Here is a 27205-nt window from a genome sequence, read left to right as displayed (position 1 = left end):
CCACTCACCTATTGTAAAGCTGTATTCCTGATGAAGGGCTTTTGCCTGAAACGTTGATTTTACTGCTCCTTGGATGCTGCCTGAACAGCTGTGCTCTTCCAGCACCACTAATCCAGAATCTGGTTTCCAGCATCTGCAGTCATTGTTTTTACCTAAAACATGACTATGCTGCTTCTCAAATCAGAAAAATTTTCAAATACTTATAATGCGAGCAAGTTATCTTATGAAGGAATTAATTTGTACAATCATGATCATGTTGCTGTGCCAACTGGTCCAAAGTTCATGAACTCTATCCCTGTAACACAAATCTTCCTTTGCACTTACAAAACCTACCAGGGATCTTGACTTATAGTTGGGTATGTACAGATTCCTCTGCAGTACAATTTGTAACATCGTCGTGTGCTCACGATTTCAAAGTTCAGCGTCTGGTCAAATGTCCCACACTCTGCTGAGGTAAAACGCAATTGTAATGCAACTATCTCCCCAGGTGGCACGATCCAGCGGTAAGGAGGAACTCTGCAAAGCAGACAATGATGATGGATCAGAGGAAACATTCACAAAGGTCAAATGAGCCAAAGCACAACTTATAGCACAGTATATTCATTCAGACAATTCACCATAGTGACCAGTTAGTATTGTTACTAGTATGGGCAATCCTTAGTCTTCTAGGAAAGTGAGTAACCATGATTAGAAAATTGAAAAGAGGGTTGGACCATTCAGTCTGTAGACCTTGTTCTGCCATTTATGATGATCCTGGTTGATTCAACACTTCCATACATTTATCTATACTATCCACATAACCCTTTATGCAATTAGTAATCTGCAATCTATCAACCTCTACATAGTTAAAGACTGAGCTTCCCCAGCCCTCTGACTGTGGTAACGGTTCCAAGATTCCCAATCTTCCAAGTTTTAAAAAAAAAATCCTCCCACCTCCTTGCTAACACAACTGGGCAGTGCAGGAAACACCTGGAGGCCAAAGGCATCCAGTGAACATAGTGACGGGCAAGAGAATTTTCAGCCTTTTGATTCTTAATGAATCAGCAAGTCTGGTTAAGATTCTTAAATTGTGTCTTTTTGTTTTAGGCTCCCAACTCAGGGGAAACATCTTATCTGCATACATCCTGTCTTTTGCTGTATGTTTCAATGACATCACCTCCTATTAGCAATTTTTGAGAAGATTTGTACCTCAGGTTGATGATAAATCTGTAAGTTAGCTCACTGAGCTGGAAGATTTGTTTTCAGATGTTTCATCACTATGACTACGTAATATCATCAGTGAGAGTCTCTGGTGAAGTGTTGGTGGCATGTCCCGCTTCCCTACTTATAGGTCTTGGTTTCTTAAGGTGGGAGATGTCATTTCCGGCTCTCTTTTTCAAGGGAAGATAGATTGGATCTAATTCGACGTGTTTACTGGTGAAGTTCTGGTTAGAATGCCATGCATCTAAGAATTCTCACGTGTGTCTTTGTTTCACCTGACCTATGATGTGTGTTGTCCTAGTCAAAGTGGTGTCCTTCTTTTTCTGTATGTATAGAAACTAGTGAGAGTGGGTCATGCCTTTTGCATACAGACAAAGGAGGACAACACTTTGACTGGGACAACACACACATCCTAGGACAGGCAAAACAAAGACACGCACGAGAATTCTTAGAGACAAATCCACTGAGAAAGAGATCAGAAGGTTGCTGCTATCTGTTGAATTATTCACCACCAAACATAGATGGCATACAATCAGTTTAAGTGTGACACTCTCTTTCTATAATATTTTTACTATATAACAATTTTAGTATAGGAAAGGGAAGTCTTCACCAATATAAATCGCTGCTGCTTAAGGAAAATGAGATCAAGGTCACTTACTTGATAACATTTAAATCTTTGATTGTGTCCTCAAGACCAGTGCTACGGTCAACATCAGATTGAGGTGAAACAGTACCCACAAGAATTGAAGAGCGGGAATCACGGCGACCTCTTTTATGACCACCAGACCGACGCTTGTCACGCTCCACATCTTTTTCCTTCCTGGACTTTCCTCGATGCTGAACTTGTGGCTCTTCCTGGAGTACACACAAAAAAAGTTTACTTAACTCAAATAAATTAAAGAATATGTCGCTTATTTGTTCACAGTACGTGCCACCAGCAAGACCAGCCTTTAAAATCCATTCCTAGTTATCTTTGAGAAGGTGATGACCAGCCGCCTTCTTGAAGTATTGCGTAGTCCTCTGCAGTAGCTTCATCGCCTTTAGCTATGCCTAATGTTTCTCCTGAAATGTTCTCCTACATTACTTATTAAATTAGGATAAGTCGACTGATTGATAAAAGCAGTATGTTAAAGGACAAAAACTGAAAAAAAAACTGCAGGGTGCTGTAAATCAGAAACAAAAACAAATTGCTGGAAAAGCTCAGCAGATTCAGCAGCATCTGTGGAGAGAAATTAGAGTTAACATTTCAGGTCGAGTGATCCTTCCTCAGAACTCGTTAACAGTTGAGATTTTCCAGAAATTTCAGTTTTCTTTTAAATTAGGGGATAGGTCAGATCATGAGGTTGTAGATTGTGCTGAAATGTAACCCCCCCCCCTCTCAGTACTTTCTCAGAAGCCTGCGTTTGAGTTGTTCTGAAAGAAGCCAGTTAGCTCACTGTGAGAGCCACATAACACAATGGCGAGTGGTGTCAGTGTGAAGTCTGAACTTTCTCTTCACAAAAACTGTAAGGTGATCAATCATATCAATACTGCCAATGAAGACGTGCATTTATGACAAGTAGATTTGTGAGATCAAGAAGGATTTTCCCTTGTGCTGCTCCTCCAACATTCACCACAAGATTAGTCTGGTTGACTAGTTCTTCAGGGTTCAGTTAGTACTGGTGCTACTGAGCCACCATTCATAGTAGATTTTGCAGAGTATACTCTGTACCTTTGCTTCCTCTTATTGGCAATTAACATGGGCAAATGCGAATTCAGTAGTTGAACACAACAGGTGCTAAGTTTTTAAACTATTTATTCAGGGGATGTGAGTATTTCTAGCTAGGTCAGCAGTTATGGTCCAATCTTATTTGTCCTCCAGTAGGTCCTAATGTGTCATGGTCTTGAACTGTTGCAGACTAGGGGAATGAGGGTGGGGTATGGCAAGAATACTGTTAGGAAGGCTGGTCCAGATTTTCACCCACTGAAAGTGAAAGCGTGTCAATTTATTTTCAAGTCGGGATGGTTTATGGAAACCAGTAGATTGTTTTCCTCCGATTCCCGTCGTCTTTAGTTTTGCTCAGTCTCCCTGATGCCTCACTTGGTAAAGTGCAGCCTTGATATTCAAGGCAGTTACTGTTATCTCATCTCTGGAATTCAGTTCTTTTGTCTACCATTAGATCAGAGCTGTGACGAGGTCTGGAGCAGAGTAGCCTTGGTAGAACCCAAATTGGGCACCAGTGAGTAGGTTATTGCTGAGCAAGTGTGGCTTGATAGCACTGTCGATGACACCTTCCATCACTTTGCGGGTGATTGTGAGTAGACTGATGAGGCAATAATTGACTGGGTTTCACCTTGTCCTGTTTTTTTTGAACATAATATACCTGGACAATTTTCTACATTGTCAGGAAGATGCCAGCACTGGAACAGCTTGACTAGAGGCACAGCTAGTTTTACAGCAGATATCTTCAGTACTATTGCCAGAATATTGTCAGAGCCTCAGCCTTTGCTGTACCTTTGGTAGTTTCTATCTATCATGAAGAAAGTTGACAAAGGCAGGGCAGTAGACGTAGTCCATATGGATTTCAGTCAGGCCTTTGATAAGGTTCCACATGGTAGGTTGCTCTGGAAGGTTAGATCACATGGAATCCAGGACAAGCTGGCAAATTGGATACACAATTGGCTTGACAGTAGAAAGCAGAATGGAAAGATGCTTGTCAGACTGGAGGTCTGTGGTTAGTGAAGTGCCTCAGGGGTCAGTGCTAGGCTCATTAATATTTGCTATCCATATCAGTGATTTGGATCAGAATGTACAATGCATAATTAGTAAGTTTGCTAATGATACTAAAATATACTTAGTGTTGTGACAGCGAGGAAGGTTATCAGAAATTGCAGCAGGACCTTGATTAGCTGAGGAAATTGGCCGAGAAATTGCAAACAGGGTTTAGTATAGATAAGCGAGAGGTCTTGCACTTTGGAAAGTCAAATCAAGGTAGGAGTTTCATGGTGACTGGTAGGGTCTTAAGGAGTTGTGGAACAGAGGGACCTTGGAATTCAGGTACACTGTTCTCTGAAAGTGAAGTCTCAGGTAGACAGGTCAGTGAAGAAGGCTTTTGACACACAGGCCTCCATCAGTGAGAGCACTGAATTTGAAGTTGGGAGGTTATGTTTGCAGTTGTACAGGATGTTGGTGAGGCCACACTTGGACTATTGTGTTCAGTCCTGGTCACCTTGCTATTGGAAGGATGTTATTCAATTATAAGGAGTGCAGAAGAAATTTACAAGGATGTTGGCAGGACTCAATGATCTGAGTTTTTGGGAAAGGTTGGACAAGCTAGGATCTTTTTCTTTTGCGCAAAGGAGACTGAGGGGGAAATCTTATAGAAGTGCATAAGATCATGAGAGACGTGGATAAGATGAATGCCCTCAGTCTTTTTCCCAGGGTTGGGGAATCGAGGACGAGAGGGTATCAGCTTAAGGTTAGAGGGGAAATAATAAAGTGGAACCTGAGGGGCAACCTTTTTATGCAGAGGGTGGAATGCATATGGAAAGAGCTGCCAGCGGACATGGTTGAGATGGGTACATTAACAACATTTAAAAGACATTTGGACAATTACATGGATACGGGCATAAGCCCTTCTTCAGGAATGCCCGAAATGTCGATTCTCCTGTTCCTTGGATGCTGCCTGACCTGCTGCGCTTTTCCAGCAACACATTTTCAGCTCTGATCTCCAGCATCTGCAGCCCTCACTTTCTCCTCCAATTACATGGATAGGAAAGGATTAGAAGGATATAGGCCAAGTGCAGGGAAATGGGGTTAGCATGGATGAACATTTTGGCCTGGCTCCATGCTGTCAGACTCGCTGACTCTGAATGGAGCAGTTGATTAAGGATGCCATATGTGATACTGAGGATCTCAGGAGGAGGCCAAGAAGGTGCAACCACGTCGAATGTCTTGAAGACGGTTGCAAATGTTGTCAAGTCATTAGTTTTCACTCATTTGAAGCGGAAATAATTTAGACCCGTACTATATCCACAAACCATCGTATCTGGATTTACAAAGCCTCTTTCATGACTTCAGGACATTCCAAATGTTTTACTTTATAAAGTTAATGGAGGGCTTTTGAAGTTTTGTCATTGTTACAATATAGCAAACTTTGCAGCCAATTTACGCAGAGCAAGGTCTCAAAACTACCATCCTGACAATAAACAGATTCCCTGGTTTGATGTAGGTTGAGGGTTACATCCTGAGGAGGACACTAGGGAAAATTCATTCTCATCTTAAAGTTGACATCCCCAGCCAATGTTCTGTCTCAGCAGTACATGGCACACAGCAGTCAGGATTACACTGTCACATTGAAAGAAACAGGCTGATCACAATACGGAGCTCAAGTGGGGATGGGCTGAGCATCAAATTCCAATGTCACAATCATGTATGGGGGACAGGGAACAGGAAAAGTGCAGCAGTGATTGGAGGAACAGCGTGAATGAGACAGAACCTGTATCTACAGGATTAGTGAGCTCTACAGATGGAAGTGTGCTTGAAAATTAGCAGCATGTCTCAAAAAGACAAAAAAAACAGACAGGGACTCAAAACACTTGGAGAAAAGCTGATCTGCTGTGAGGGTAAGGCTAGAGCTGACGTCAATGAAAGAGGTAGATCTGTGGACCATCTAGGTAAGAATCCTAGATTAGGACACGAATCAGAATTACTTCTTATTCAGCAACGTTCAATGTCCCAGAATACAATTCAGAACCCAATTACATGGAAAGGATGACAGCAACACAAACCCAATTGGACAGATCTATCTTGGACACCTACACACACAAAGCACCTGCAATGAAGTTGATCAATAGATTTAGTGTCAAAGGATGCTTTCTAATGGGTAGAATATAATGCAGATTGGATGCTGAATATGCAAAGAATGGCCATTAAGCATCCAGCCTTATTATTTACTGAGTCACGTTTGTCAACTTGGAAACCATAATTAACTGAAGCTATATGAATAATCATGAATTTAATTTTGTTATTTAACAAGATGAATAGATCTTGAATGTTGTTTATATGATAAACCAATACTTGCAAGTTGCGGGATTCCTTCCATCTCCCTTCACATGTATCCTGAGCATGGCTTGAGCCAAGAAAAAGGACCTAAAAACCTACACGTGGAATGTGTGATGGGAAAAAATAAGGAACAGGGAATTGGAGGAGAATGGGATAGCTGAAGACGGACAGAATGGAAAAATGCGAGGAGGGGAAAGATTAAATATGTGAAAAGGAGGAGAACACAACCCGTGAGCAGAGACTTAGAACTGAACAACTGACAGTAGATGTAGCAAGACTTGCGATTGGAGAGCTACATTGGTGGGACATGTGAGAAGAAGGGAAATTTAATTTGTGATAAGAGAGACAGGGGGACATACAAGATGAGAGGAAAAATGAAACATATGAAAAGAGAGGTGGATCGCACTGTATGAAACTGCATGTTTAAAGTGACCCGAGGAGAAATAGAATGGGACAACTGGTTTGAGAACAGTGTTTCCTTTAAAGTGCGAATGTGCACAGCAATCTGGAACAAACAGTGCATGGAACAGTTTGGCTTTTGGAACTTTGAAATTTGAATGATTTGTGAAATGTAGGATGTTAATGGATTAAATGATTGGGCTCAGAGGAGTGTGTAGCCTACTCAGAACGAGGAAAATTTGGAACATTGCCTTTGACAGTACAGCACTCCCATCCCTGAAACATTATCCTAGATTTTCAATATATTCAACTCGTATCTTTAACACACAGTCTGCTACACCAGCAGAATGGGCCACATTATTTTGGACAAGCTACATGTCACCTGCATAAGCATCACACTTTGAGAATCGACATGAACAAAGACCTTCCGGCTCACTGCGACACATTACCTTGTTGTTTAAGATCCATATGAGAACTGTATTCAATGGCAACCAACGAGAATATTAGATACAGCCATTTTCACTCAGCCCAGACTGATGTTCTTGTTCCAGACATACCTTAATAACTGGGACCACAACCTCAGGCTCTGGTTCAGGTTCCTTCCTATCCTCAAACAACAATTTTCCTTCATCTGGATTGGGTAAAAGTGTGAAGTTTCTTTGTACTTCTTGTCCTGAAGTGGGCCTTGATTCCAAAGGGAATCGTACCACTGCAAACAGGGCGGGAGGTGGAATAGGGGGGCCACTTGGACTCAGACCCAGACCATTTAAAACCTACAAAAGAGAAAGCAATATCAGTGAACTTTGAAACAAAAGAGATGAACCAATAGTATAAATTTAGATAAACAAGAATGATCTAGTAGCCATTACAGTGACATAGCTGCAGGATAATATAGTTTGGAACCTGAGTTTTGAAGAGTATGTGACATTTAGAAAGGAAAACAAGTTAGGAAAGTTGATTGCAGGTTATTTTAGCAAGAGAGAGGTAATCACCCAAATTTGGGGAAAGAAAGGATAAAGAAATGTTTTAGGTAGGAATACGGCCAAGAGAAAGTCATTTGTGGGATTGGTATATGGGCCACCTAAGGGAAACTACATGTTAGGACAGGCATAAAAGTAGTAGTAATGGGAGCTTACCTGTGGGAAAGGTGTGATGATTATCGGGGGAAGTTTAATCATATAGACTTGAAAAGTCAGATGGCAAAGGTAGCTTAGATTAGGAATTCTGAGAATTCTTTTCTGGATAGTTTCTTACAACAGTACGTTCTGGCACTAATCAGAGAGCAGGTTATAATAGACCTGGTATTGACTATTGCAATGGATCTAAATAATTACCTCAGACAGAAGACCCTTAGCTAGTCTTGTTCATCCTGCCTCAGTGCATCACCTCACATTTATCTGGATGGAATTCTATTTGCCACTAATCAGCCCACCTGACCAGCTCATTTATATCCTTTTATAGCCTATGGCTATTCTTCTCACTATTTACCACTCCCCCAATTTTCATATTGTCCAAGAATTTACTAATCAATTCTCCTACACAAGTCTAAATCATTTGTATAAATCACAAGCAGCAAGTCTCCCAATACTGATCCCTGTTGGACCTCAGTGGGTACGCACTTATAGTTGGAAAATGTCCCTAAACTATCATCCACTGCTTCCTGCCACTCAGGAATCCAATTTGCCAAATTTTCTTGGAGCCCTTGGGCTCTTACCTTTGCTCTTATCTCCCATGCAGAACCTTTTAAAAAGCCTTACTGAAGTTTAAGTCAACTACATCAAAGGCATTTGGCCCTCATCTACAACTCTGGTCACTCTTCAAAAAATTCAATCAAGTTGGACAGACATGATCTCCCCTTCACAAAACCACGCTGACAGTTCTTGATTAATCCCCTCCTCTCTAAATGCAGATTAATTCTATCCCTCAGATTGTTTTCAATTGTTAGCACACCACAAAGGTTAGACTAACTGGCCTGTCTTTCCCTGGTTTAACATTTGCTCCCTTTTTGAATAAAGAAAGACACTGCTATTATTAAAGATATAATAACAAGGCACTTAGATAAATTCAAGGTAATCATACAAACATATCAATATGCAAATCAGAAACAAGGCAGGCTATTCAGCCCCTCAACCCTGCTATGTCACTGAATTAGATCACGGCTGATCTGACTGTAAACTCAAATCTACATTCCTAAGCCCGATGTTCCTAAGTTCTAATATAATAACTGTGTTTGTGACATTTAATCTATTTCGTGTAACATAATAACATAACAAAATGTGTCTAATCAATGTACTGGAAGGAACAAATTACTGAGCTGATGAAGAGTAATCCAGACTTGAAACATTAGCTTGCTCTCTCGCCATGGATGCTGTCTGACCTGCTGTGATTTCTAGCATTTGTTGTGCTCTATGTACTGGAAAATTATTATAGCATTAGAAACTGTATGTATCTTAATTACTTTTCTGTTGTTTTCTAATTTAGAAAGTATCCTTTCACATACTTAGCTGCTGGTGTTTCAGGGACAGACTTTTGCAGGTTTACATAGGGGATGAGCCAAGGGGACATTGAAAAATTAAGCAAATCAAGGGTCAAAGCAGATTTGAAGACATCACGGAACAATGCTTGTGTCTTTACCACATCAACTGTCGGAATTTTCCCACTTTCCAGAATAATTTTCCCATAGCAATCCTCTGGGTCAGTCACATGCAGCTTGATGTATGGCACTCCAAAAAGTTCTTCTTTTTCTGCACTTTCCTTGCTGTCTCCTTCAACTATGTTATCGGACAGTGGAGAACCGCCACTTTTCCCCTCTCTCAGCTTTTCCAAACGTTCTTTCTCAGCCTTTTCTCGCTCCAAGCGGTCTTTCTCAGCTCGTTCCTTCTCAGCTCGTTCAGCTCTCTCTTTCTCGACTTTGTCATGTCGATCCTTTTTGCCCCTTTTCCCTGAAGGTGCAGGCCGCTCCATCATATGCTCTTCTCCGAAGCTTTGGACATCCTCTGATGTCGGGAAGAGAACGGCTCCTTGGGTTCTATCCCAGAATTCCAAAATTTGAGAGATTTTCTTCTGGCTGCGTTCATACCTTTGAAATCTCTGGAAAAGCAATTTTTCTGGGCTTTTGTATAATGCATCTTCATGGATCGAGTCAGTCCTGTCCAATGTTGCGTGGTTGCTTCTGGCATCTTTGATCTTTCTCTTTCTAGTTCCTTCCTCTACATCACCACGATCTGTTGAATCATGAGGGTCGGTAGTAATGACCTTTCCTTCAGGAACATCATTCCTCATTGTTGAAATATTTGTGCTCTGTAGAAAAGTACATAACAAAACCACCATTATATATGTTCTTCTATTCCCAAAGGCTTTGAGATTTGACCTTACTGATCCTCTCTCACAATTTGACTGCACCTCCTGCACTTACAGAAAACATATTATAAAGGGATATTAAACTTGTTAGACTTGTATCCCTGTCTTAAACCAGCAATTCCACCCAAAAAAAATACATTCACTAGGGAGTGCAGAGCCTACAATCACCAGACGGGTTGCACAGATCCTCTTTAGGAAAGTCACAAGAGTGCACAAGAGAAAGTTGGATGACTATGAAAAATTTATTGATTTTCTTGCTTGACAGCAGAAACAGAGAATATTATCTTATTACTACAACACCCCCTTGACCTCTGAATCCACAACAGAGCAACTGAATGGCACTATGACAACTGCTGATGGTAAGTGATCATAATGAGGTTAGCCAGGTGGACCTCACAGAATATGTGTTCCCTGATTGGGACTGTTACTCTGGGAGAAAGTGAGCACTGCAGATGCTGGAGATCAGAGTTGAAAAGCACAGGTCAGGCAGCATCCTTGGAGAAGGAGAATCAATGTTTCGGGCATAAGCCCTTCACCCTGGTCCAATCAGGGAGGCTTGGCTGACTGATATAAACAGGAGATTAGGTGGGAGGGGCGGGGGCTTGTTGGGTCTGTATTGTCTGCACTTTTGTATGTAACGGTATTGTCTAATGTACAAATGTCATTGTCACTGTCTTATGTCGAACTGGGATTTGAGGTTTGTCCTCCTCTCCCTGTAAATTGGTTGAACGGTAGGGTTCAGGGCCTAGCTTTGCTGCTCCTCTCCCTTGTAAAAGTGCTGTCTTTTGTGTACAGCTGTCAATGTTTTTTTGTAAACTGTTTTGTAATTTGTTTAATAAAATAAAAAAAATAAAAATAAAAAAAAATAAACAGGAGATTCACACAACATGGGTGCTGGGGAAAAAATAAGCACTACCGCACTTAGGTGGTAGTGTGGGGGTTAAAAAAGAGAAAGATAAAAAAATAAACAGGAGATTCAGAGTCTCCTCAGTTTAGGGGACTGACCCTGTGTGCTGGCTGGTGCAACAGTCAGTGTGTTACTGTGACTGTTGGTTTCTGTTTCCCTTTTTTTGGAGGAGGAAACCTGACTCCTAAACTGGCTGAATTATTTAGCCAGTTTAGCTGGTATTCCTTTAGTGAGGACTGATTGTTAAACTCCTGATGCACACAATGTGTTTCAGGTGTAACTCAGTTCTCATTAGGGGAGTGTTGTTTCACTGGCTGGTTACAGCCTGTGTTACTCTTTTCTCTTTTTACTTTTTGAGAAAAGGATAATGTTAATTTTGTGGTTGGGCTTAGCCCTTGGACTCTAGTTTTCTTTGTTTTTTTTATATGTGTCTTCACTTTTTATTGGTATTTGGACTGAGCCCTTGTGGAAGACATACATTTTACCAGAGAAGCTGTTCCTGTGGGGAGGCCTAGCCCTGGGACTGGGCCTCTGAAGATTGAACATGTGTGTGTGTGTACAGCACTTGCTGTGTCCTGGAGTTTGGGAGTGGACCAAACCCCTGTGAGTTAACTGCACCTGTACAATGTACTGTTCCTGTGAGTGGGCCTGGTTTTCCAAGGCTGGGCCAGGACTCCATGGAGACTGAACACCTATGTGCTGTGGGGTGTGCATTTGCTGCCTTCAGGAGTGGACTCTGCCCTTGGCTGGGGATTCTGTTTTCAGCAACGGACTCTGCAGTTTGGAGTGGACTATTTCTGACAATGCACATTGTATACTGGAGTGGACTCTTCCTGGAAATGGATTCTATATTTTGAAGACTGTATAGATTTGGACTGTGTACCAGAGAGGACTCTGTTTTTTGGTAATTAACTGTAGCGTGTTGTTTGTTGGGTCTATCACCTGCACTGTCTTGCATGTCCCCGAGTCTGGCAGGTCTTTTTGTGAGCTGGGAGGTTCATGGGTCGTCCTGAAAGCTGTCACCCCGAGAGCCGGAGGGTGGGTAGGCTATCCTGTGAACCTGAAGGTTGGTAGGTTGTCCCGAAAGCCAGAGGGTGGGTAGGCCACCCTGATGCCAGTCGCCCCGAAAGTCAGATGGTGGGTAGGCCGTTCTGAATGCTGTCGTCCTGAGAAGCGGTGATTGGGACGGGCTTTCCTAGAGGTGGTTGAAAGGTGTCAGAGCAGCTGAGAGCCAGAAGGCGCGTAGGGGCAGGCTGAGATCCGGAAGGCTTTTGGGCTACCCTGCACGCTGTCATCCCAGGGTAGGGGATGGGCTGTCCGAGAGGTGGTCGAAAAGTGCGTCAGGACAGACCGAGAACTGGAAGGGGCATGGGGTGGACCGAGAGCCGGAAGGTACGTAGGGGTGGGCTGCCTCAGTGATCGGGAAGGTGAGAGGGACGAGGGCTTGCTGGGTCTGTATTGTCCCTTGCACTTTTTTACGTAACAGGATTGTCTTATGTATAAATGTCATTGTTGCTGTCTTTTCATATTTGAAACTGGGATTTGTGGTTTGTCCTCAATTCCCTATAAACTGGTTGAACGGTAGGGTTTGGGGCCTAGCTTTGCTGCTCCTCTCACTTGTCAAATTGCTGTTGTATACAGCTGTAAATGTTAACTGTTTCTCTGTAACCTCTTTTGTAATTGTTTAATAAAATATATAAACAGGAAAAAAAGGAAAATAAACAGGAGAATCAGAGTCTCCTCAGTTTAGGGGACTGACTCTGTGCTGGCTGGTGCTACAGTCAGTGTGTTACTGTTTGTTTCTGCTTCTCTTTCGGAGGGGGAAATCCTGATTTCTGAACTGGCCGAGTTATTTAGCCATTATGTTAACTGGCATTCCTTAGGATTGATTTCTAAACTCCTGATGCACATAATGTTTCAGGTGTAATTTGGTTCTCCATGAGGGGGTGGTTGTTTCACTGAGCAGGAGAATCAGCATTTCGGGCATGAGCCCTTCTTCATGCCCGAAACGTCAATTCTCCTGCTCCTTGGATGCTGCCTGACCTGCTGCGCTTTTCCAGCAACACATTTTCAGCTCTGATCTCCAGCATCTGCAGTCCTCACTTTCTCCTAGGTGATTGTTTCACTGGTTGGTTACAGCCTGTGTGTTACTCTTTGTCCTTTTCTCAAAAGTAAAAAGAGAAATGTTAATTTTGTGGTGGGGCTTAGCCCTTGGACTCTAGTTTCCTTTGTTTTTTGTATATATCCTCACTGTTTCTGGTGTTTGGACTGAGCCCTTGTGGAAAACATACATTTTAGCAGAGGAGCTGTTCCTGTGGGGAGGCCTAGCCCAGGGCCTGGGCCTCAGAAGATTGAACACCGTGTGTGTGTGCTGGGAGGTGAGCACTAGCTGTATCCTGGAGTTTGGGAGAAGACCTTTCCTTCAGGAGTGGACCAAACCCTTGAGTGGACTCTGCCCTTGGTGGGGACCCCGTTTTTTAGCGGTTGACTCCATTTTGGACAAAGCACCTCAAACTGGAGTGGACTCCATTCCTGGGAATGGACTCTATATTTTTAAGACTCTATATTTGGACTATGTACCAGAGAGGACTCTGTTTTTTGGTAATTAACTGTATTGTGATTTCCTGGGTCTATCATCTGCACCGTCTTGTGTGTCCCTGGGTCTGGCAGGCCTTACTATGAGCTGGGAGGCTCATGGGTCGTCCTGAAAGCTGTCACCCAGAGAGCCAGAGGGTGGGTTAGCCATCCTGTGAACCTGAAGGTGGGTACGCTGTCCCTAAAGCCGGAGGGTGGGTAGGCCACTCGATACCAGTCACCCCGAAAGCCAGATGGTGGGTAGACCGTTCTGAATGCTGTTGTCCCGAGAAGCGGTGATCAGGACAGGCTGTCCTCGAGCAGGTCGGAAAGTGTGTCAGAGTAGCAGAGAGCCAGAAGGCGCGTAGGGGCAGGCTGAGATCTGGAAGGCTTGTGGGCTACCCTGCATGCTGTCGTCTTTGGGGAAGGGGACGGGCTGTCCTCGAGGTGGCCGGAAGGTGTGTTTGGGTAGCCCATTGGCTGGATGATGCATTGGGGTGGGTGAGACCAATGGTATGTAGGGGCAGACCGAGAGCCAGAAGGCAGGTAGCTGACCTCAGTGCTGTCACCCCAGGCTATCCTAGAGGTGGTCGAAAGGTGCTGAGGGTGGTTAGTGAAGCCGGAAGGTGGGTAGGCCGTCCTGACCGCTGTCACCCCGGGCGGGTACCGGGGCGGACTGTCCTAGAGGTGGTCGAAAGGTGTGTCAGGGCGGACAGAGAACTAGAAGGGGCATGTGGTGGACCAAGAGGTGGAAGGTGCGTAGGGGTGGGCTGCCTTTAGAGCAGTTAGAAGCTGGGAGGGACAGGGCTTGCTGGGTCTGTATTGTATGCACTTTTTTTTTCTGTAACTGCATTGGCTTTTTATGTACAAATGCCATTGTCGCTGTCTTGTCATATGTGAAACTGGGATTTGAGGTTTGTCCTCATCTCTCTGTAAACTGGTTGAATGGCAGGGTTTGGGGGCCTGGCTTTGCTGCTCCTCTCCCTTGTAAAATTGCTGTTGTATACAGATGTAAACGTTAACTGTTTTTTGTAAGCTGTTTTGTAATTGTTTAATAAAATAAACAGAAGTGTCTGACATCCTGTTGATGTTGTTGATGATGAAGATGAAGAATCATCCTCATCATCAGGGCGATTCCCTGCCCTCCAACACATTTACTCCTTCCGACACCAGGGATTCATTTGCCTGGCCCAGGAGGAGGTCACCGAAGGCTTGTTTACCCTCCTCCACGAGGGTGCGGCCTACCGCGTCTTCTGGACAGCATGCGCTGCCACCTGTACCGTGAGGTGGGACACATAAGAAAAAAACAGCCCAGCCCACACCAACTCCTCCAAAGTCAACACCACAAGCCCTGGCAGTGGGGGGGGCTAAGCCAGAGGCTTCCAATGCCTCAGCCTCTGGCAGGGAGGTTGGGGGGGGGGGGTCAGTGTCCGGCCGGCCAGAAGGCAGTAAAGAAGACCCAACGCGCCAGGCCTGCCCATGTGGAAACCACCCTGTCACCTTCCCCCAAAACAGACCCACGACCTGCCCCACCCTGGCACAAAATGCCCTCATAGCCATGCCAGCATCACCCTGGCACAGAAACCCTGACCCCCAAACCTGTACCTGACCCCACACCCAACTCCCGCCCCATTACAGACACCGCTGGGGCTTCAATGCCTGCTCCTGGTGCTACAACATCTGGCCCGAGGGTTACTGAGCCCAAGCCCCACCACATCCTGGTACTAACCTGGGGGAAGCCATCGCTGCCTTCCCTCCTCCAGCAGCTGTATCTCTGGGCCCTGGAGAGGGAACTGGGCCCCTGCCCCACCTACCATCACCTGGGCAGGGGCCCAGTTCCCTCTCCAGGGCCCAGAGATACAGCTGCTGGAGGAGCAGGGCAGGAAGTGACACAGCTGGCCCTCCCCACCCTGGCTACGCCCCCTGCCTTCCCCCAGCTAATAGTATTCTGAGAGAAGCTGAGGGGAGGGACCTTGGGCCCCATGACCATCAAGGCGGGCGGAGAGGGGAAGGCCCATAAATTCCCCCCTGCCTCTCCGGGGAAGAGGTGCTGGCCCTTAGAGGAGAGAGACATCCTGGCATTGCTATCCCTCTCCAGGGGATGAGCCTCCAGTGTCTCGTGCCTGCCCTGCCCAGACCCCCAGGGGCTATAGCAGGACCTTCTGCTGCCATAATTCCACCAGCCCCAGGGATGACTTTAAAAACAACATGGGCCGCAGTGCGGGCGACAACAGGGAACTCTCTGCTGGGTCATCGAGCAGTGGAGGGGAGGAAGGTGTTATTCTCACTCCTCCCTCCCAGACTGTTTTTCTGGGGGCCTTGGCCCTGGGGGAGGACCTTTTCCCTGAGGAGCTGGACGTCCCGGTGTTGGGAGAGGAGTGGGGCCCTGAGCCTCTGCTGCCCGGTGACCTGACCTTGGGGCATTCTGGGAAGGGGTGCACCAATGAAGGTACTGCCGGTGACCCTGAGGGTGGGGTCGCCGGGGGTTTGAGGCCAGTTGGCGGTGCCAGACCAGCCCCCACTCTCGGTGGGGGAGGGGTCGGTGACAGAGGGCGACTTCCTAGAGGAGGGTACGGGATCAGTGGTGGATGCTGGGGATGATGCGGAGTCTGTCTCCTGCAACATGTATGAGTCCCAGGTGCCCCCCACCGATCTCCCCCTCATCCCCTTTGAGGAACTCCGGGAGTTTGTCAAGGAAACTCTGAGTCGCCGGGATAGAGCCCAACTGGCGCTCGACCGCTGGAGCTCCTTTGAAAGAGTTTACTGGTCGGCCCACGCTGTTCGCCAGGTACCTGGACTCGACGCTAATGAGCGAAAGTAAGTCACGAACTTCCTGGGGAGGGTGAGGGATTTCTGTGCCCCTCCCTCGTCCTCCCAGTAAATGTATATAGTTTGTAACTGTACTGGTGGTGGTTACACAATGCTTCTGACATGAAGACAACTAGAACCAGCCTCAACATCAACAGCAGCAGGGAGTCACAGGACAGGTTCCAGACTCTCTCGGTCCTTTGGGACGGGAGGTATGCAGTGTGCTTCCTGCAAGAAACCCACACTACCCTGGGAGATGAAGCCACCTGGCTCCTGGAGTGGCAGGGGGGAGGGGGTCTACATGAGTCACCTCACCTTCAGATCTGGCGGGGTGGCTATCTTAGTGGCCCCGCATTTTCAGCCGGAGATCTTGGGGGTCAGGGAGCCTGTGCCAGGCCATTTGCTTCACCTGATGGTTCGGCTGGAGGGCGCAGTGCTTCACTTGGTGAACGTCGACGCTCCCATAGCCAGGCCGAGGCAAGCAAGCTTCTTCGGAGAGGTGTCCGCTCATCTCGCCTCCATCCACGAGAGCCAGTGCGTCGTCCTTGGGGGAGATTTTAACTGCGTCCTCGAGGATAGGGACCATGGCGATGTCCGCACCAGTTGGGCGTCAGGTAGAAGGTTGGGGGACTTGGTCAAGTCCTTCGAACTGGTGGACATCTGGCGGAATCTCCATCCCGACTCCATCGCCTTCACCTTCGTGAGGCCTGGGGTTGGAACGTCCAGAATCGACCGCCTGTACGTTTCGCGGGCATACGCCTCCTGTTTTCCGACGGCCTCCACGCGGCAGGTGTCGTGCACGGACCATCACCTTTTGTGGGCGGACTCTTTCCCTTCGGCGTCCAGCTCGGGTCCGCGTACTGGCACTTTAACAACCTGCTGCTGGAGGACGAGCGATTCCGGGACTCATTTCGTGGTTTCTGGGCCAGCTGGAGAAGGAAGCGGGGAAGCTTCCCCTCCCTGAGGCTATGGTGGGACGTGGGCAAGGCTCACGTCCGCGTTTTCTGTCAGGAGTACGCGAGGGGGTCGACGAAGAGGCGGAAATCCAGGATCGGGGAGTTGGAGAAGGAGATGCTCAACCTGGAGTCACGCCTCGGTCAGCCCGACGCGGACCCGGCCCTACGCGGGGTGTACGAAGAGAAGAAGGCTGTGCTCCGGGACCTGCAGCTCGTCAGGACTCTGGACGCGTACATGAGGTCATGGATCCAGCTCCTCCAGGACCTTCTTCTACTCGCTGGAAAAAAGGTGTGGCACCCGTCAGCAGCTCCTTGTGCTGCTGGCCAACGACGGGTCCCTCGTCTCGGATCCAGAGGGTATCAGAGCCCATGTCCGAAACTATTATACGGCTCTGTTCTCTCTGGATCCGTCCAGCGAGGATGCTCGCAGAGTTCTGTGGGTGGACCTGCCACAGCTCGGCCCGGAGGACGCCGGAAGGCTCGACGCTCCTATCACCTTAGAGGAGTTGACCGGCGCCCTCAACCGGCTCTTGAGGGGCAAATCCCCAGGGCTGGATGGACTGATTGTGGAGTTCTTCAGGTCGTTCTGGAACGTCCTGGGGAGTGTCTAAATGCCGGAGTGCTGCCCCTTTCTTGACGCAAGGTGGTCATCGTCCTGCTGCCAAAGAAGGGGGACCTTCGTTCTTTGAAGAACTGGTGTCTGGTCTCCCTCCTCAGCATGGACTACAAAATCTTCGCCAGGGTGTTGTCTTCTCGCCTGGCCTCTGTGCTGGCCCATATGATTCACTCGGACCAGTCCTACACAGTCCCTGGCCGGAGGATACACGACAACATGCACCTGGTCCGGGACCTGATCCATTTCTGTCGACGGCCTGGTCTGCCAAGCGCCTTCCTGTCTCTTGACCCAGGAGAAGGCGTTCGACAGGGTCGATCACGAGTACCTGCTCGGGACTCTGGGCACTCGGGTTCGGGACGCAGTTCGTCACCTGGATCCGACATTTGTACACCGCCGCAGAGTATCTGGTTAAAGTTAACGGGTCCCTGATGGTGCCCCTTCGCTTCGGGAGTGGAGTGCATCAAGGCTGCCCCCTGTCCGGCCAGCTGTATTCCCTGTGCGTGGAGCCTTTCCTGCGCTTCTTGCGGAGGAGGTTGTCGGGGCTGGTTCGGCGCAGCGCAGGCACGGGGGTAGTCCTCTCGGCCTATGCTGATGACGTGCTCCTCACTTTCACCAACCCAGCTGACCTGGGGAGGATGAGCGAGCGCCAGGATCAACTGGGCCAAATGTTCCGGACTACTGGTCGGTCCGTGGCAGGTGGACTCCCTGCTGGAGGAGTTACGGGGGTTCAGCTGGAGTACCACCCATCTCCTCTACCTGGGGGTCTACCTCAGCCCGGCTGAGGAATCCTGGCCAGCGAACTGGCAGGAGCTGGAGGCCGAAGTCTCGGCTCGCCTAGACTGCTGGCCAGAACTGATCCGAGTGCTATCTTACAAGAGTCGAGTGCTGGTCATAAACCAGCTGGTGGCCACTATGCTGTGGTACCGGCTGGTCACTTTGGTCCCTCCTCCTGGCTTTGTCGCTCTCATCCAGAGAACGTTGGTTGACTTCTTCTGGGACAAAAAGATGCACTGGCTCGCTGCGCAGGTTCTGAGTCTCCCTATTGAGGGCAGTCAGTCACTGGTGTGCGTCCGCACCCAGGTTGCGACGTTCAGACCTTTACGTCAAGCCTCCTCCTCCTAGGTGGTGCGCCCTCGCGCTGTATTTTTTCCGCCAGGTGCGTAACCTCAACTACGACATGCAGCTCCTGTTCGTCGACCGTGATAGTTTGGAGGTCGCCCTCAAGATGCTGCCTGTCTTTTAGCAGGACCTGATCACTGTCTGGAACATGGTCGAATCGTGTCGCGCCTACCCTCCGGCTGGAGTGGTGGCTGTCGTCAGGGAGCCGTTGCTCAGGAATCCGCACCTCCGTACTCGCGGGTTCGAGTGGCTGTCGGAGGGGAGGGCTGTGGCGGTGAGGATGACCAGGGTCGGGGACGTGCTGGGTGCCGGGGGCCTGGGCTGGACGCTGCCACAGGACATAGCAAGCAGGGCAGCGGTAGACGTCCAGTACGTGGCCACCGCCATCCAACGCCTCAAAACGGCGGTGCTCGGACCCGACGTAGTGCACCAGTTGGAGGACGCTCAGGTGTGCAGTGGGATCCCATCCGCGCTCACCCCAGCCCGGACGGAATTTCACATTAGCCCCAAGGTCCCATACTTCCCACAGGAGCCTGTGCCCCACAACCTGAGCCGCCTCTGGAATTTTAATTTTCCTCCTTTTTTTTTAAAGGATGTAAAAAGGCGGGCCCTGTATAGACTGCTGCTGCACACCGTCCAACTTTTCTCCCTCATCCACTGTCCGGACACATCTTGGCGTGCCCATTTGCCACCCCACAACCTGAGCCGCCTCTGGAATTTTAATTTTCCTCCTTTTTTTTTTAAAGGATGTAAAAAGGCGGGCCCTGTATAGACTGCTGCTGCACACCGTCCACCTTTTCTCCCTCATCCACTGTCCGGACACATCTTGGCGTGCCCATTTGCCACCAGGCGGTGGGGATCCCCAGTGGAGGGCTCTCCACGCGTGAGTCCCCCCCGCCCCCCCTTTCTCTTGGGGGGACTCCGAGAGAAGTCCCCTGCAATTGCAGATTGCGGTGGTTCACGGACTCCCAGCCCAACTGCTTTTTCTGTGGCGCTGTGGAGTCCATGGACCACGTGTATATTGGGTGTGGGCGTTTGCACTCCCTTTTTGATTTTCTCAAAAACCTCCTCCTCTGCTTTTGGTTGCACTTCAGTCCCACGCTCCTGATCTTCGGGCACCCGGTACGGAGGAGGGAGGGCAGGTCTGAAGACCTCCTCGTGGGTCTGCTCCTGGGCCTGGCCAAACTGGCCATAAACAGGTCCAGGCAGCGGGCCGTGGAGGAGGTCGTTAGGGCTGACTGCCTACCCCTCTTCCGCGGTTACGTTAGAGCCCGGGTGTCTCTGGAAAAGGAGCATGCGGTGTCCACCGACACCCTGGAGTTGTTCAGGGAGAGGTGGGCGCCGCAGGGAGGGGAGTGCATTATTTCTCTCTCCAACTCTATTTTGATTTAATCCCTGCCCTCTCCTTCACTGTATGATCACACAGCATTGCCCTTTGAAGTGAAGGGCACTGCTTGTCACTGGCCACTCGGCTGTTTCCTTTCTTCCTGGTGGTAGAAATTTGAATAAACATTCATCTGCCTTGTGTCTTTCACTGTGTCTCACAGCTGCACACACACAGAATGGGTGCTGGGGGAAAAGGAAAAAAATACAATGGGATCTTGATCAGATGGGCCAATGCACTGAGGAGTGGCAGATGGAGTTTAATTCAGATAAATATGAGGTGCTGCATTTTGGAAAGGCAAATCAATCAGGACTTATACACTTAATGGTAAGTCCTGTGGAGTGTTGCTCAGCAAAGGGACTTTGGCATGCAGGTTCATAATTCCTTGAAAGAGGAGTCACAGATAAATAGTATCGTGAAAGCGGTGTTTAGTCTGCTTCCCTTTATAAGTCAGAGCATCAAGTATAGACATTGGGAGGTTATGTTGCGGCTGTATAGGACATTGGTAAGGCCAATTCTGCTCTTGCTCCTACCTGAAAGGATTCATAAATAATTTACAAGGATGTTGCCAGGGTTGGAGGATTTGAGCTATAGGGAGAGGCTGAATAGGCTGGGGCTGTTTTGCCTGAAGTGTTGGAGGCTGAGGGGTGACTTTATAGAGGTTTATAAAATCATAAGGGGCATGGATAGGGTAAATAAACTCCCTGGGGTGGGGGAGTCCAGAACTAGAGGGCATAGGTTTAGGGTGAGAGGGGAAAGATTTAAAAGGGACCTAAGGGGCAACTTTTTCACGCAGAGGGTGGTACGTGTATGGAATGAGCTGCCAGAGGAAGTGGTGGCGGCTGGTACAAACACAACATTTAAAAGGCATCAGAATGGGTATATGAATAGGAACAGTTTAGAGGGATATGAGCCAGGTGCTGGCAAATGGGACTAGATTAGGGTAGGATATCTGGTTGGCATGGACAAGTTGAACCAAAAGGTCTGTTTCCGTGCAATACATCCCTATGACTACTTTTGTGAGATTTGGGCGTTGCTGGCTGGGCCAGCATTATTTGCCTGTCCCTAGTTGCTCATGAGAAGGTGATGATGAATTGTATTCTTGAATTGCGCAGTCCACCTACTGTGGGTTGACCCACAATGCCATTAGGGAGGAAATTCCAGGATTTTGATCCAGCAGCAGTGAAGGAGTGGCAATGTATTTCCGAGTGGCTTGGACGGGAACTTGAAGGTGGTGGTGTTCCCATATAAACTATCCTTGTCCTTCTAGATGGAAGGGGTCATGGGTTTAGAAGGTGCTATGTGAGGATCTTTGATGAATTTCTGCAGTAAATCTTGTAGATAGTACACAACGCTATTACTTAGCATTGGTGGTGGAGGGAGTGGATGTAGTGGATGCTTGTGGACGTAGTGCCAATCAAGCAGGCTGCTTTGTCCTGGATGGTGTCAAGCTTCTTGAATGTTGTTGCAGTTGCACTCATCCAGGCAAGTGGGAGTATTCCCTCACACTTCTGACTTGTGCCTTGTTGATGATGGAAAGGCTTGGGGGAAGGAGATCGGGAAATGCTGCAGTATTTCAATTTCTGACCTGCTTTTGTAGACAGTGTGTTTATGTGGTGAGTCCACTTGAACTTCTGGTCAATGGTAATCCCCAGGTTGATGACAGTGGGAGATTCAGTGATGGTAACACCATTGAATGCCAAGGGGTGGTGTTAGATTGTCTCTTATTGGTGATGATCACAACCTGGTATTTATGAGGCATGCATGTTACTTCTCAGCCCAAGTCTGGATATTATCCCGATCTTGTTGCATTATTGGTGAACATTCCCACTTTGGACCTAATGATGGTAGGAAAGTCAAAGATGGAAGTCAATGAAGATGCTTGCGCCTCGGACACTACCATGAGGAACTCCTACTGAAATGTCCTGGAGCTGATATGACTGACCTCCAATAATGATGAGCACCTTTCTCCGTGCCAGGTATGATTTCAATCAGTGGAGAGTTTGCCCCTGATACCTATTGATTCCAGTTTTGCGAGAGCTCCTTGATGCCACATTTGGTTAAATGCAGCCTTGATGTCAAGGGTTGACACTCTCACCTCACCTCTGGAATTCAGCTCCTTGATTTTGCAACAATTGATGCAAAGCTAAGCCATTTCAGAGACCAAGTGAGAGTCAACCATATTGCTGTGGGTCTGAAGGTTGGTAAGTAATCAAGTTGGATGCCCTTCATGTAGTTAACAGATCTCATTAATCTGATCCATGGACCAGCACCAATATACATTGGCATGCCTATCTCAGTGACTGGATTGCTGCATGGCCAGGAGTGAACTCGAGCATTTTGTCTCAGAGTTGGGGTGTCACCACCTGAGCCACACATAGATTCCAACATATTCACAGATATAAACCTAAGGAATATAACTCAAGATGTTTAAACTCAAAAAGTGAAAACCATGACTTAAACCGTAGGATTTGGATTTTCAATCATTGTTCTATTTTCCTATTGCTCCAATTCATTCCTGTATTTCCTAATAGTGCTGTTTGTTCTTGAGGTATCCACAAGCCATAATTATTTCATCCAACTAGCTTTGATTTTTGAGTTAATTGATGCAACAAATGTTGCCAGTGTGCTTCATCCCAGAGGTATCACTGCTGAACCTGGTTCTGTCACTATCTGAGATTCCCAGTGACAAACTTTCAGAGTGCCTACCCTGATGCATATTCATTCTCTTAGCTCAGTTTACTGCCTCGGCTGAGGCATTTGAGTCAGCACAGTCCAAGGTCCACATTATGAATGACTGGCACATGTGACTGAAAGTTATATTGCAAAGTTCGCTTTACACACTGAAGCATTTCACCATTTCAAGTGTAATAGTCAGAAATAAAAAGTAACAGTAAGTGCCTTATTAAAATGGGAAGATGGAGAGTGAAGAGGAAAGGAAGTTATCATTATAAATGGTTGAACTTTAAGATGCACATTCACTCAGCTGTACCATATTGTCTGGAAAGCATTCAATAGTCCGTCATTGGCAAGCAATAATGGTTCAAAGCTTTCACTACTTTTCCTTGTCCTGACCTCAAATTTTAAAAGATCAATAACTAATCAAATTAATGAAGCAAAGTAAGTTTCTCTATTCCCAGTTTTTCAGCAACCGTACCATTCTTGCACTTATCTGGTATTTTTTTGCATCATCTTTGCTACCAAAATCTTTTCTTGTTCTTTTAGATTTTTTCTTAAGTTCTTCTTCCTCTCGCAACCTCTCCAATTCTTCCCTCCATTTCTGTTGCTGCAGTTGTCGTTCGTGTATCTCCTTCAAAACTCTGGACACAAAAACAGATGTTATCACGTAAGACCACACCTCTGTTACAGGAGAAATTTCACAACTAACCCATCAACTAATGATGGCCCAGTAGATCAGCAGATGAAACAATAGCTATTGACAAATATGCCTCAACAGGTTAGATCCTGGCTTATCTTCACTTCAAGGCCTTTCACAAAACCATGTTAAGTGCACAGGGAAGTTTCCTCATGCAGTACATCCGAAAGTCATACTCAGGAAGGGGAAAACTTGACCTACTCTTGAGAAATAGGGCAGAACAGGTGTTAGGGGAGACAGCAGGAGAGCACTTTGGGACCAGTGACCGTAGTTTTATTAATTTTAAAATAGTTATGGAGAGGGACAAACTGGTCCACTGGTTCAAGTTTTAAACTGGGGCAAGGAGACTTTTGATGGAATGAGACAGGAGCGTACAGTGTCAAAAAGTGTGGCACTGGAAAAGCACAGCAGATCAGGCAACATCCGAGGAGCAGGAGAGTTGATGTTTCGGGCATAAGGAGCTTGCAGGGGTTCATTGGAGTAGTTTGTTTGCAGGCAAAGTGATTTCTGGCAAGTGGGAGGCCTTTAAAAGTGAAATAGCTAGAGTTCAAGGTCTATATCTTCCTGTGAGGGTGAAGAGCAAGGTTGAGAGAAAGTGGAGACTGCAGATGCTGGAGAGTCAGAGTTGAAAAGTGTGACACTGGAAAAGCACAGCAGGTCAGGCAGCATCCGAGGCGCCAAAGAGTCAATATTTCAGGCATAAACCCTTCATCAGGAATGTGGGAGTTGGGGGGGGAAGAGGACTGAGAGACAAATAGGAGAGGAGGGGTGGGGCTGGGGCAAGGTTAGCTGGGAAGGTGATAGGTGCATGCAGGTGGGGGGTGATGGTGATAGGTCAGAGGGGAGGATGGAGTAGATAGGTGGGAAGGAAGATGGATAGGTAGGACAGGTCAAGAGAACTGTTCCGAATTAGAGGGTTAGATCTGGGATGAGGTGGAAGGAGGGGAGATTTGGAAACTGGTGAAGTCAACATTGATGCCATGTGGTTGAAGGTATCAAGGTAGAAGATGAGGTGTTCTTTCTCCAGGTGTTGGGTGGCTTGGATTTAGCAATAGCGAAGGCTTGGGGCTTGCATATCCTTGATGGAGTGGGAGGGGGAGTTGAAGTGGTCAGCCACAGGGCAGTAGGGTTCTTGGGTGCATATGTCCCAGAGATATTCCCTGAACGCTCCGCGAGTTGGTATTCTGTCGCCCGATGTAGAGGAGACCACATCAAGAGCAATGGACACAGGAGATGAGGTGGGTAGATATGCAGGGAAATCTCTGCCAGATGTGAAAAGATCAGAGGAGATGACTTGGGGGGGGGGTGCAGTGAGAGAGAGACTCACTCAGGTTCTTGTGGAGGGAGTATGAGAACCTCTTCAAGATGAGTATCCTTGGAAGAGGCTTCATAGCGACTGAGAGAAAGTGAGGACTGCAGATGTTGGAGAGTCAGAGTCGAAAAGTATGGCGGTGAAAAAGCACAGCAAATTAGGCAGCATCCGAGGAACAGGAGAGTTGGCATGTCAGGCATAAGTCGTTCATCAGGCATGTGGAGGGTCGGGAGTTGGCGGCAGGGGATGGGGGTGTGGCACTGGAGATAAACAGGAGGTTGGGTTGGGGTGGAGGTAGCTGGGAAGGTGATAGGTGAATGCAGGTGAGGGGTGATGGCGATAGGTCACTGGGCAGGTTGCAGCGGAGAGGTGGGAAGAAAGATGGACAAGTGGGACAGATCAAGAGGATGATGCTGAGTTGGAGGGTTTGATCTGGGATAAGGTACGGAGAAGGGACATCTGGAAACTAGTGAAGTTGACATTAATGCCATCTGGGACAAGGTTGGCAGGAATAGGGAACCCTGGAAGACAAGAAATATTGAAGTTTTGACCAGAAAAAAGGAGACGTGGCTCAGGTATAAGGCAGCTGTGATCAAGGGAACCCCTGGAAGTAAACAGGGAATACAGGAGTTTACTGAAGCAGGAAATCAGGAGGGTGGAAGGGGGGCATGAGTTAGTCTTGGCTGAGAAGATTAAGGCGAACCCAAAGAGGTACCTTAAGTATATCAAAGGAAAAGCAATAACCAGACAGTATAGGGCCCCTCAAGGAACAAAGTGAACAGGTATGAATAGAACCTCTGGAGATGGTTCTATTTCTCCTCTATGTTTACCATGGGGAAAGAATGAAGATTTGGGAACTTGAAGTTAGTGGTGATATCTTCGGGACAGTCCATATCACAGTAGAGGAGGGGATGAATGGATTAGAATGCATGAAGGTGGATAAATCTCCTGATCCTGACCACATATATCCAAGAACATTGCAAGAAGCTGGAGAAGAAATTGCTGATATTTTTGTATCTTCGCTAGCCATGGGTGAGGTCCCGGAAGGCTTGAAAGTAATGAATGTTGTGCCATTATTCAAGAAGGGTAACAAAGGAAAAACCTGGGAACTATAGACCAGTAAGCTTAATCCCTGTGGTAGGTAAGTTATGAGAAGATTCTGAGACATAAGGCATACATGCACTTGGAAAGTCACGGTTTGAGTAGGAATAGTCAGCATGGCTTTGTGTGTGGGACATGATGCATATGGAATGGTCAGCGGAAGTGGTCGAAGAGGGTACATGAACAACATTTAAAAGGTATTTGCTCAAATACATGAAACGGAAAGGATTAGAAGGATATGGGCCAAGTGCAGGGGAATGGGGCTCGCGCAGATAGACATTTAGTCAGCTTGGACTAGTTTGGGCCAAATGGCCTGTCTCCGTGCTGCAGGACTCGATGACTCTATGTTGACTCTGCTTTACTGCATTAAGCTTTTCTCATTGTCCTGCAATGTCTTCCTTAATAATAGACTGTAGCAACGTCCCAGCAACAGAGGGAAATAGATCAGTCATTCTTCCCTGTTCTGTATTATACTTATAGACATATAGTCAACTCATAACTGCCCTTTAAAATGTCCTGCGAGATGCACAGTTACTGCCTTTGCTATTTGAATTCATGTATCGCTGGACATCGGACTACGTCTGGGAAAATTAACAAACAGTGAAATTCACAACCAATCTCCTGTTTGGGAGAGGTCACAGCACAGAAACAGAAGTGAATATTTAAAACTGGCCCTACAATAAGTCTGCAGGAGTGGAGTGAATAGAGTGAGTTCTTCCTTGATTATATGTTTTATGGAGATACGTCGCTTGATTAAACTTAAAATATAAGCCATAATTATTCATTTAACCTGGAGCAGTATTTTGTAGAGGAATAAGACAGTACTATTTTCTGGGTCTATAGATTGTGAAGGAGTAAAAATGGCCTTTAGGAGAGTGATATGCTCCTCTTATCAGATGTGGGAGTTTAGAGAGAGTTTACGAGTTACTGAGGATTATATCTGCAACAAATGCCATTGGTTGCGAATCCTATCAGATTGAATGGATCGGTTGGAGAGACAGAGGCAATGAGGAATTTACAAGAGCAAGGGGATGTGATGGATGGCAGTT

The 27205-nt window shown here is 47.0% G+C and overlaps 1 protein-coding gene across 2 annotated transcripts in view; it reads right to left on the bottom strand.

The window, feature by feature from the left end:
* Nucleotides 1–27205, bottom strand: part of hydin (HYDIN axonemal central pair apparatus protein) — a 915145-nt gene that overhangs the window by 218161 nt on the left and 669779 nt on the right. For both annotated transcript variants that reach the window (XM_043707374.1, XM_043707375.1), the window contains 5 exons: nucleotides 23525–23687; nucleotides 9278–9943; nucleotides 7201–7416; nucleotides 1859–2055; nucleotides 334–516 (listed from right to left, as the gene is read on the bottom strand). In XM_043707374.1, the coding sequence (XP_043563309.1) occupies nucleotides 334–516; nucleotides 1859–2055; nucleotides 7201–7416; nucleotides 9278–9943; nucleotides 23525–23687 (1425 nt within the window). The remainder of the gene's footprint in view (nucleotides 1–333; nucleotides 517–1858; nucleotides 2056–7200; nucleotides 7417–9277; nucleotides 9944–23524; nucleotides 23688–27205) is intronic.

Source organism: Chiloscyllium plagiosum, chromosome 17, assembly GCF_004010195.1.
Source record: "Chiloscyllium plagiosum isolate BGI_BamShark_2017 chromosome 17, ASM401019v2, whole genome shotgun sequence".
Lineage (NCBI taxonomy): Eukaryota > Metazoa > Chordata > Chondrichthyes > Orectolobiformes > Hemiscylliidae > Chiloscyllium > Chiloscyllium plagiosum.
The sequence above is the reverse complement of the archived record's forward strand: the minus strand, read 5'-3'. Positions and strand labels throughout refer to the sequence as shown.